This window comes from Hyperolius riggenbachi, chromosome 11 (genome assembly GCF_040937935.1).
Source record: "Hyperolius riggenbachi isolate aHypRig1 chromosome 11, aHypRig1.pri, whole genome shotgun sequence".
In the NCBI taxonomy this organism is placed as follows: domain Eukaryota; kingdom Metazoa; phylum Chordata; class Amphibia; order Anura; family Hyperoliidae; genus Hyperolius; species Hyperolius riggenbachi.
This window is the reverse complement of record NC_090656.1, coordinates 46826171-46838174: the sequence shown is the minus strand read 5'-3', so window position 1 is coordinate 46838174 and position 12004 is coordinate 46826171. Positions and strand designations below refer to the sequence as shown.

The window sequence follows — 12004 nt, the reverse complement described above, 5'->3', positions numbered from 1 at the left end:
GGAAATTCAGTGCTTAGCTCCCCTCGATCGCCCTCCATCACATGCAGAAATTGTATCGGGCAATCCTGCCCAGATCAACCTAGATATTTTTCCTGTCTGATTGATATTAAATTTGATAAATTAAACCGTTAAAGGAACCAATTCTCATCCGATTTGATCAGTGTAATCAAAACTGTAGACAGAAGGGAATCAAATGGGAAAATTGATGTGTATATGGCAACCTTCAGTGATTCTGTATGTGACACTTGTGTACAGCAAATAATTAACATTTATAGACCAGCTGCTATCATCTTTAAAGAGGAGCTGTCAGCCATACTATCTCAGAAAAAAACACATATATAAGTAGATAAATACTTGCTCTACTTACTTAACATATGTATTGCACTGACCACGTTTTGATTTTAGTGAATTTTCCACAGTAAAAAAAGAGAAAATCCTTCTTCGCATTACCCATTTTAACTGTGGCTATTTTGAAGCCAATCATGATGTCATTTCCTCCCTTACTCTCTTCTGCCAGATTGTGTGTGCATTGCCGGCCCTCCACTATAGAAAGTGCATTGTCTCAGCATGAGAAATATTGGCAAATCAGAGAGTAACAGAGGTGTGGGAGGGGTAAACAGGAGGGCAAGAGTCTTCAGCCAATCAGGCTTTATTAGTTAAGTCTGAGGGGAAAGTAGAGAAGCAAAAAAGCACAACCCAGCATGCCCTGCAACTTCCTTTGTATGTACCACATTTTGTGTGTACCAAATAAGAGCCAGGGAAACTTGGGAATGATCTTTTATCAGCAAGAAAAGTAATAGTGATTTTAACTTTTGAATTGCTGGGTTAGCATCCTTATTTTACCAGATAAAAATAAAGAATAGATTTTATGCCCGACAGTTGCACTTTAACCAAAAACCACACCTGCATTCCCTCCCTGGCATTGAGTAACTAAAATGCTAAACCAAGGCCTTCTCATATCCCAAATGGATTACAGTATTTGTAATGCACTGGGGTCCACCGAAGAGCCAGTTAGTACTGGTCCATTCCATCCTGAACTCTCTTCTCACTTACACTCAAATACATTTACTAGGTATGAGTTGATAAAGAATATTAATGTATAGGTTTGTGACATCCGTGCTCTTAGTTAGTATGTCACAAAAGAGGATATGAGAATAACCGCTTTTGGGCTTGTGAGGTGCAACACCACAAACAAGGAATGCTAAGAGTGTACAGACTCATTTAGCTCGGTAAAATTGTTCTCCTTTTTGGCTCTTGAAAACTACTGGAAGGCTCATCAAGCGTTCTTTCAAATGCTTGTGTCCATTGCTGGACTGCAAAATTTTAGTGAAGATAGAGAATTGATAACTGGTTGTATTTAGCAGTTTCATGTGTTCCTCGGTTACATCAATAGCTCATATTTTATTGCATCTCTCACACAACAGTGGGCATATGAACTCTTTCTTCCCCTCTGCTTGAACTCCCTCCATGCCCTTCCTCCTCCAGCGCCCACTAAGCTCACTTTCTTCCCTCCTTAAGGTTGCGGCCACTGAATCAATTAGACTGTCTAGTGGGAACACCGCTTTTCATACTGTATCCCTTGCTGTCAGTGCTGTACTACTGTAGTTTGGTGTACTTTGTGATTGTTGTACTATCTATATTCCTGTTTCTACTCAGAGCTTTGTAAGTGCCAAACCCAATTCTGGGCACGACCTAGCCGTGCTTGTTGAATAAATATATTCTGATAGTGAGCAGAGTGTATCTATCTAAGGGCTGGAACCCATTAGAAATAACAATCTTAACCACTTAAGGACCACAGGCTTACAACCCCCTAGTGACCAGGCTATTTTCTACAATTCAGTGCTCTGCAGCTTTAACAGCTCGCTGCAGAGCCATACAACTTAACACACACATGAATCTTGGCTCCTTTTCTGCCCACCAGCAGAGCTTTCCGTTGGTGGATTCTGATCGCTGCTGCAGGCTAATTTTTTTTAATTAATTTTTTATTATTTTATTTCTTCTTTAATTTTAAATAAATGTCTATTTTTTTTCTCTCCCACCTCCCTACCCCCTCCCCCCGATGGCCAATCAGGGCGATCCTCTCTCATAGGCATCAGCCTATGAGATGGGATCGCGTTCGGAGCTGCTCCAGGGGACAGCCAAGGGGCTGTCCCTAGTGCAGTGCTGCAATAGATCACAGTGCTGTACAAATGAAAAGGGTCTGTTTCTTTTTTTTACAGTCTAGTGGGGATGCAAATTTATCAAGAATAATAAAATAAAAACTGCACTTGTGAAATAATACAGTATAAGATTTTCTAAAGTTATTTGGTAATGATGTAATAAAAAAAACACCTTTTTTTCAGGTTGGTAAAATTTTACCTCTCTGCAGCCGTGATAACCGTACACTGTTCAGCGTTCTCCCTCCCTCAATGGATATTTAATTTAGAGCAAGGGGGTGGAGTTGAGAAGCTACCCATGTAAAGGGAAGGGATGCCAGTGTACAATATTTCAGTTTCACAGGTCTAGGGCTGATCAGGTGCAGACACTCCCATTGTTCACTACCTTTCAGCAGCTCCCTGCAATCATGAGTCTCAATCTGTCCTGTCAGAAGTAAGACCTTGTCACAAAGTTTGCTAAAAAAAACCAAAAAAACCTTGCATTGTTTTTAGGTGTCCTGGAGAGCGTTTCTTTTTCTCCTTTTATTTCTATGTTTTAGTTTTTATAAAAGTGATGCATTTCACTTAACTGAACTTATGCAATCAGACGCTGAATGTTTATAGTTAAAATACTCAACAGATCTTTATTGAGTTTGTTATTAAGTTCTTTGTGTTGTTCTTTTACACCTCTTCAAAAATCTAATCTGATTATATTTTTAAATATTTGTATTTTAAGAGATTAACTCCAGCACTGGAAGATCATTAGCTTATAAATATAATATAACCTCCTGAATAATTATTCTGACGTTATTTTTTCCCAATGTCTGCACTTTTTAGCTTATTTTGCTTTGGGTAATGTTCAAAGTATTTTCTCCCAAGAGAACTTCGCGAGACTCCAATTCTGGCTATTAAAATTTGCCATCCCTTAAGCAGCATATTGAGGATAGCCTCCAGTTATTCCTAATTGGATCATATCACAGAAAATTAAATAAAAAATCATGAGCTCGAAATTCAAGGGAAAAGTGCCTTAAATGCTTTATGTATCATACTTTACTAAAACAGATATTTTGTTTAACAGCCTCACTGAGCCCACAGGAACAAGCTTTTCTAGGTTGAATGCAAAGTAAATTAACTTTTTAAGTTCCCATTGGAATTTTGAAAATTATGTCTGAAATATTAGATTGAAATGGGAAAATGTAAGTTCACCGCATGGGTTCTGTATTTTCTGCTTGATAGACCGTCATAAAACGTAACTGTGGGGAACATTAGACCCTAAATAGCAGTGGAGATTGATACAGAAATGCCCTTTTGATGCATACATCAAAATAAATGTGCAGGTTCCGAGCTCGATGTCGAGTCAGATTGCATTGCTCTTACTAGTTCAAGGAGTTAAACATGTAAGCTATTTACATTGTGCATAATTATTTTTTTTTTTATAACTTGGTTGAAGGATTTGGATTTTTTCCCTCCTCTCCAACACACATTTTTAAAAATTTGCAGTACATATTTTATGCAATTTGTTCTAGGTGATAATTTAAGCGTCCATCTATATCATTTTTATATGTTTTCTTAAAGCCATATTCAGTCTCTTATGTTCATGCATTTTCTGCTTTATATTATATCATGTGCAATTTTTTTTTCTTTGCAATTGTTGTAATGAATGAAGGGGTACAGTAAGTCACAGTGATAAGCCAAACATTTAGGTAGGTATCGCACTTGCTAAATTTGTAGGAAGTTTGCTGCAATGCAAATTCACATGCCAAGACCCAAGTAATGCTTTCTTATAGGTCTACTGGGTTTTCAGGTAGCCTATGTGATTGTGAATAGCAAAGATACAGAGAAATGCACAGATCACCTGTGAAGAATAGTCTGTGTATCCCGCAGACACAAGTGTGATCTCTCCCTTAATCATCTTGTCTAATGATATGTAGGTTCCCCTTCTGCCAACAAAATAGGTCTGACCCATTGAAGCATGAACATCACAAGATTAGTGTTGGTGTCTAAATTATGTACTTACTAGCTAAGCACACACCCACATCCTGCCTTACGATTATTGGCCATGGCGGTCTTTATTGTCGCGATGGCTGAGTTCAGACCAGCGTGTGTACATAGCTTGACAGTGCAAGTTCCCTTTCTGGTCTCCATACATCACTGTTCTACATACTATAAAAATACTGTTTTTGGTCCTCTGACCTAAAGCAATCTAACCAAAGGGGTTACCAGCAGTCTTTCTGTCAAGTTCAGCTTCATCAAGCTATTCAGACTGTGAAGGGGTGGGGTAAAAACTATGATAGCTGAGACGATTGAAGTTTGAAACACTGGAAATTGGTGTCTTATGAAGTGCCTGGTGAAGGGGCTCCTGGTCAGGTTATTTAAATGTAATGTATTTGATAATTATTGAAAGCAGAGATACACAGAGGTCACACTCTATCTTACGCTGGGTTCACACTAGACCACACTCACAGCCTGGAGCCTCTACATAGATAGATACAACCAGGTTGTCTACCGGGGCTCAGACTCCAACTAAGTGTTCAAAAAATACCATCACTAAAATTAATAAGAAACATAGCTATTCGCTACACATTTGCCAACACATTAGAAGCTTCTTTGCCTTGTCAAGGTAATCACTGTAACTGATGTCTGATTCTACAGGGAGAACATCCAAAGCTCGTCATGCATTATAGCAGGATTCTTGGGATGCGGCTCCTCCTTGTTACCTGATTTGCCTTATCAAGTGTTTTACAAACCCAAATGGTACCAGCCTTGCTGGTGGATGTGGATCAGGAAGTAGCCAGGCCTGGATCAGCCTCTGTGGGCAGTGATTGGCTTGCCGCGCTCCACCTCTTCATCGTCTGTGAAACTTGCTGGTATTTGACCAGACAGCTTCTTCCTTTATCGCCAGAGAGGGTGTTCCATCTGCTACAGTTGCCAGCAAAATGCTGGGCACCACCTCTGTTCCAAGCGAAAGCTGCTCTTCTTGAAACTGGTAGGCCCTCCCTTGCTGTCTGTTGCAGTGGCACCATGAGAACAATGGGATGGTCAAAACTGATTAATCATCTTGTACTTTTAGATTCACAGTGAGCGTCCACATTGTGACTGTGGTCTAGTGTGAACCCATCGTAAAATAAATTTCTGTGTGATCTCTGTGTATCTCTGCTTTTAATGATTATCTGATCCAGTGTTCGTCCAATTTTAATGTTTTTATTATAAAATAGGATTAAAGTTGCATAAAAGGACTTGACATTGCACCGTGGCTTTCTATATATTTGAAGACACGTCACAAATCTCTGTTTTTGACCTGATTTTTCGATCTTAGTGGCAGATACTTTTTGCAGATTTAGTGACTTTTTGAGCTGGACGTCTATTTGTTTTTTGATTGGAGTTCTCCTTAATTCCATTTAATAATGATGGCATTTCCATACACCGACTCTGTAATTACCACCAGTGTGCCTGAAGTGTACATCGCAGACTAGCGAGGATTGACAGGGAGGACGATTGTTTTTGTAGTGTCTATTTTTTCTTCTGTAATATTTTGACCAGTGCAGAAGTTTGTGAGCATGCCCTGGGAACACATACTGATGATATAATGAACATTTGCATTATAACAGACACAAAAAAACCTCAGCTGCATTTTCGCTTACTGCCATCTGTATTTCCAATTCTAAATTACGCAGACTTATGAATATTTGAGTAACATTTGGTCAAGATAAAATCCTCCTTGTCAGCTCCATAAATGAAAACTTTCTGGCTCTCGAGACCAAACCAATCAAGCAAATTAATTCTGATTTGTTAGAAAATACTTTTCATTTTGTCTAAGCATTTTCTGCCTGGACTTTTTCTTTTCTTATTTTTTTACGACAAGATTAAGAATCGGGATTCTCTCACACTGATTTCCCTGTGAAACTAATTACAAATAAATTGTGAAATAATCCTCGGCAGGATGTAATGTAATATAGGGTTTATATTTGGAGCCTTACCAGTATCTGTTATACAAGTTTATATTAATGCAACATTTAAAGCATATTTTCGTATTTCTAATTTTGCCTGTTGGTTGTCCAACTACAACTAAATTAAATAATTACACTTTATTATATAAAAAAAATCAAATTCCACAGACACAGCTGCGTAGACAAAAAATGTGACCAATTTTGGAGTCTTGAGGCCGAAACGTGAAGATGAGCCACAAACTGGTTGGCCAGAATCTTGGTTCTATGTGTAAGGACACCATCAAGCTTGGGTGGTCCAGAGTTCCTGGAGCAAGAAAATGCCAATGTCATATAATCAGTACAATAAATGAATACTCTAATCTCAAAAGTGTGTTAAAACATAAAGACACCTTCTACATCTTCATGTTGAACATTTTATTTCAAAACCATCAATATTAATAATAGTGATTGTCTCCCCTTTAATTCTCTTCCACGCTTTACTCGCTTACTTATTTGGTAGTCTTTTGTTACAATTTTAGATCTTACTTTAAAGGGAACCTTAACTGCCGTGGAAAAATAAATTCACTTACCTGGGGGCTTTCCCAAGCCTCCTGCAGCCGTCCTGTGCCCGCGCCGGTCCTTCGGTGCCCTCCGGTCTCCCTCCGCCGCTAAGTTTCGTTTTCGGACGACTGGCCGGGCCTCTTCCGCATTCCTCATCGTAAACTGCAGTAAAGCGCGTCCGCATGACGCCAAACGCGTCATGTGCATGACGGCAAACGCGTCATGCGGACGTGCTTTACTGCAGTTTACGACGAGGAATGCGAAAGTGGCCCGAGGACGACTGGCAGTCGTCCGAAAACGAAACTTAGCGGCGGAGGGAGACCGGAGGGCACCGAAGGACCGGCGCGGGCACAGGACGGCTGCAGGAGGCTTGGGAAAGCCCCCAGGTAAGTGAATTTATTTTTCCACGGCAGTTAAGGTTCCCTTTAAGGATATGCTCCCATTGATGCATGAGGAGGTCAGTGAGGTCAGGCACTGATGTTTAATGAATCGACCTCACTTGTAGCTGATGTTTCAGCATCCCAAAGATACTTTATCTGGTTAAAGAGAACCAGAGGCGAGAGTGATATGGAGGCTGCCATATTTCTTTCCTTGTAAACAGTGCCAGTTGCCTGGCAGTCCTGTTGATATTCTATCACACATAGTGACAGAGTAAAAAACCTGGAACATATGGCTTGAGTTAAAACTAGAGATCCAGCTTTTAACACTCGGGGGAAGGAGGGGGTGTTGTAGTCTCTCTTTCCAATGTAAAAGAATCCACTTCCTTTCTAAAAGGAATCTAACTATAGTGGTGGTTTTACATTTGTTGGTTGACAACTGTGTAGGGTAACCCAAGATATAAATGTATTAATTGTGGCTGATCGTATACAGTCTAAGAGCTTCAACATGCAGTTCCAATAACAGAAAAGTTTAGGACATCACCAGTGCAGAAGATCCCTTTGGACATAGGCTACCATGAACGCTAAGCTGCCACCTACAATGCAAATGTACCCACCACTGCAAAGCCTGCACCACCCACACTAGGCCACTGCTCTCAATGCAAAACTAAGGTTATAAGTATGCACAGATGCACCTGCGTGCATGATTCTTTTGAGAATCGGGGGTTTGCTGAAGGCTGTAGGTATGCACAGAATTACATGCGCACATGATTCTTTTGAGAATCGGGGTTTACTTGTTTCACCAAAAATGCTCAAGTAATTATGGCAAGCCTTCTGTTGTGTAAGATCAACCAATTATTTAATTATGTTCAAAATTCCATCAATGAGACCTTAAAGAGAATCTGTATTGTTAAAATCGCACAAAAGTAAACATACCAGTGCGTTAGGGGACATCTCCTATTACCCTCTGTCACAATTTCGCCGCTCCTCGCCGCATTAAAAGTGGTTAAAAACAGTTTTAAAAAGTTTGTTTATAAACAAACAAAATGGCCACCAAAACAGGAAGTAGATTGATGTACAGTATGTCCACACATAGAAAATACATCCATACACAAGCAGGCTGTATACACCCTTCCTTTTGAATCTCAAGAGATCATTTGTGTGTTTCTTTCCCCCTGCAGCTATCTTCCACTGAAGTGTCAGGCTGTTTCTTCCTGCAGAGTGCAGACAGCTCTGCCTGTATGTAATTCATTAGTATGTGAAAGCCCAGCCAGCTCAGAGGAGGATTTATCCAGCTTGTAAAAGATAAGAGAGCAGAGAGAAGCTGCCCTAATCTAAATAATACACAGGCAGTGTGCAGAGAGGGGCCTGGAGGGGGGAGATGCATCACAGAACCACAACACTGAAGAACTTGGCAGCCTTCCAGACACAGGCCTGACAAGTCTGACAAGAGAGATATACATTGATTTATTACAGAGACTGTCATAGTAGAAAGTGCTGCAGTTAGCCAGAACACATTAGAATAGCTTTTGGAACTTGTAGGATGATAAAAAACAGGATGCAATTTTTGTTACGGAGTCTCTTTAACAGTCTTGCCACTAGCCAATAGGAGGTGCCAATAATTGACGTAATAGTCCTTTACTTTGCTGAAAGCCTTCTTCATGTGCATTGCTTTCATTTTATATTAGTAAAATTTTGTATTACCATATTTAGCTTAATGGACAATTCCCTTTCATCCTTTATAATCAAGTTAAATATTGTGAGATGTGATGTTGATTTCTAAAAAGCACAACCATCTAAATCAGATTGAATGTGATGTTTAGCTGCGAGTGGCCACAATAATTTATTTTGTTTGGTAAAAATTAATTTTCAAGTTTGCGTTTTCCCCTATTCCCATAGTTACTTAAAATATGTAAACAAGTACCGTCACGATTGCCAGCCAGGTTGTGGACACGTTATCAATGTGTATAAGGAGACTCTCATGTGACACGATTAGTGGAGTTACCATCAGCACAAGATATTCGTAAAGAGGATAGGTTTAGAACTGAGAGAGTTCTTGTAATCAGAGCCTTGTTAAAGTTGATTACTGCTAAGAATTCCCAATGGTCAGTACATAGACCAATAGGAAAGCCTGGTGGCATCAGTAGTGTTAAACCGACAATTGAACTAGCCGTTAACTTATTTGGAAATAGAAGCAAAACACATGCTTTAAGGTGGCCACTAACGATCCAATTTCTAGCGAAAAATCAGTTGAGCGATCAGATTCTGATCGGAAGGGAAATCGTTCATTACACCATCAACAAACCAATATTTGCTTCCTATCTATCACAACCAACAAGAAAATCCAAATTTTGGTTTGACGAAAATCCAATCGGACGACTTTTTTTTTTTTATAAGTGTGCGAAATTGATTGTGCCCATCAACGGAGATTATTTACCACCAATCCAATTCGAATTTCAGATCACTCAAACAATTTTTCACTAGAAATTGAACTGTTAGTGGCCACCTTAACCACTCTGCGACCGCCTAACGCCGAAAGGCATCAAGAATGGTGGGCGGGGATTATCAGGGAACAAGCCTGCGCATGCGCGATCATTCCCTACAGAGATGCCGAGCTCCGTGATCAGCGTGCAAGCCCGTAATCGCGGCTGGCAGGCTGTTACACAGCTAAAAAAAAGCTGTTATTTACTTGTACAGTGCTGCGATCTACTGCAGCGCTGTACGGGGGACAGCTCTGTCACTGAGCTGTTCCCTCAATTGAATTACAGGACAATCCCTCTCATAGGCTGTTGCCTATGAGAGGACATCATGATGATTGGCTCTCTGAGGAAAGGGAGGGTGGAGGGAATAATTGAAAAAAAAATTAATAACAAAATAATAATAAAAAAAACCACAGCAGCAATCAGATGCCACCAACAGAAAGCTCTGTTGGTAGCAAAAATATTAATTTGTGTGCTAAGTTGTATGGCTCTGCAACGAGCTGTTAAAGCTGCAGAGCACTGTATTGTAAAAAATTGCCTGGTCACTAGGGGGGTGTAAGCCTGTGGTCCTGAAGTGGTTAAGAGATTGATTTGGGAGTTTCTGATTGGCTGGTCACAATCAAATAATTATGTTTCACTTCCCTTTACTCTCCTATGGGAGACTATCTCTAGTGTTTATCAGACACACTCTTATTGGTTGGCATATTTAATTTTCATATTTTCTAATCAGCTCTTCTTAACCAATTGTTTAATCAAATCTGATTGGTTCCATTGGAATTCTGCCCTTTCCATATCATTTAGGCCCTCTGAAGTGGCTTATTAACTAGGCCTGCAGTTCTAATATACAAACGGTGTGCTGTGTGTAACATTAGAGGTAGCAGGCTCTGCTCTTCATGTGAATATAATCTCCTGATTGACACGTGATCCTCTCCATCTCAGGGCAGTGACAGCACCCGCTGGGTGAACTCGCAGTCGTGCCTCTTTAAGTGTTTAACAGTAATTGGTTCATGTCTGGGCGTTCATTGAAAATCCCAGACATTTCATGTAAAATCTTCTTAATGAGGGGATGAATTTTTCATTCACATTAGAAAGCTCCCCCTGACAAACAATTTCTAAATAAAACTTTGGCGACATGACATCCCGGATTGGACCTGACAAAGAGGACAGGTGCATTAGAATAAAACTGTGTGGCGATCCTTCAAGCTGTCAGCCATGAATATTTCATTTCTTAATGAATCATCTTTGTGAAATGAACTTTCTTGTAGTAGTGTCAGTGCCATTTACTACCGAGAAGCCTGTTCTATAACCCTTCAGCGGCCGACATCTCCACCAGGAAATGTGCCTGAAGGATTCTGGGGATGCTTGTTGCCACCTTCCAATCACTATATTGTCTTTGCCCTGTACTGCCACCCAGACACAACCAGATACCTGGACGGACCCACTTAGTATTGATACAGTGATTGGGGATGAAAAACTACAATGCTGGCTTGAGCCCTAGTACTTGTTCATTTAGATAGTTGAAGATAGTTGAGTATGGCTGGTGTGGCCATTAAGGTGTAGGGGGCAATTGCCCCAGGATCCTTAACTGCTCCCGACTTTCTGCGGCCCCTGCACGATGTGTGTCTACATTATAATAGCTCACCTGTTGAGGTGCTCCGTCTTCTGCCCCGCTGCCTACCTCTTCTCCGTGACCCGGCACAGGTTATTCATGCATAACATGCGCTGCATGGAGAAGAAACGGGTAGTGGGGATGAAGACAGAGCATGGATATAGCAGCACACTGCAGCATGTGCAATATTACAATGCAGCCACACATCATGAAACGGCCACCCTGTTGAGCAGTCAGGGGAGTGGGTGTGGGAGGTAGGCAGCTGGCTCAAGGGCCCTGAAGGCTGACTGGGGGGACGGTTACCTTTGCCCCAGGGCCCCCATGTCGCTTAAACCGGCCCGGTAATTGAGCTGCACAACAAACTTTCTTTTATTGCCGAAAAACCACTGATCAGTTTTAATCCACACCTTCCCCTTTAATGCAAAATTTTGAGCTTTTTTTATTAAAAAATTAGATCCTCCAGAGGCTTCCCTCATTTCCCTCCACCAGCTTGTTTCAGCACTGTATACTACCAAAACTCACTACTGCGCTTCTGTACGAGATCAAGCGTGGCCGCACTGCACCTGTGAAGTAGCTCGGACCAGCTCGGGTTTCATTGGAAAAAGGTGAGCCTGATAGGGTCCATGCTACTGTGCATATGGTGGCCATCAACAGGAGGGACAACACTGGAATAGGACAGTGGGCGAGGAAGCCTCTGAATTATTCAAATTGGCCTCTAGTGCATGCCCATTTGGGGAACTTTTTTCCCCTACTGGTACACTTCAATTACTACAGACACACCCACATTCCCTGTTGTGGCCAGGAGGATTTTCTGCCAAAAATTGTGCAGTCACCATGTCTCTCCTCACCCATAACAAGTGCAACCATAACCTCAACTGCTTATGCTGGGTACACCCTGTATCAAAAGGAGATGGGA

General features: G+C 41.0%; 1 protein-coding gene across 4 annotated transcripts in view; it reads left to right on the top strand.

Moving 5' to 3' along the window:
* WWOX (WW domain containing oxidoreductase) overlaps positions 1-12004 on the top strand; it is a 1347942-nt gene that overhangs the window by 910476 nt on the left and 425462 nt on the right. The window contains exon 10 of one of the 4 annotated variants that reach the window (XM_068259548.1): positions 6251-6395. The exons of 2 other annotated variants lie outside the window; for them this stretch is intronic. In XM_068259548.1, coding sequence (XP_068115649.1) covers positions 6251-6277 — 27 coding nt within the window. In that variant the 3' untranslated portion in view covers positions 6278-6395. Of the gene's footprint in view, positions 1-4787; positions 4876-6250; positions 6396-12004 lie in introns of those variants that run through there. One more of the 4 variants, XM_068259547.1, reaches the window with a different exon arrangement.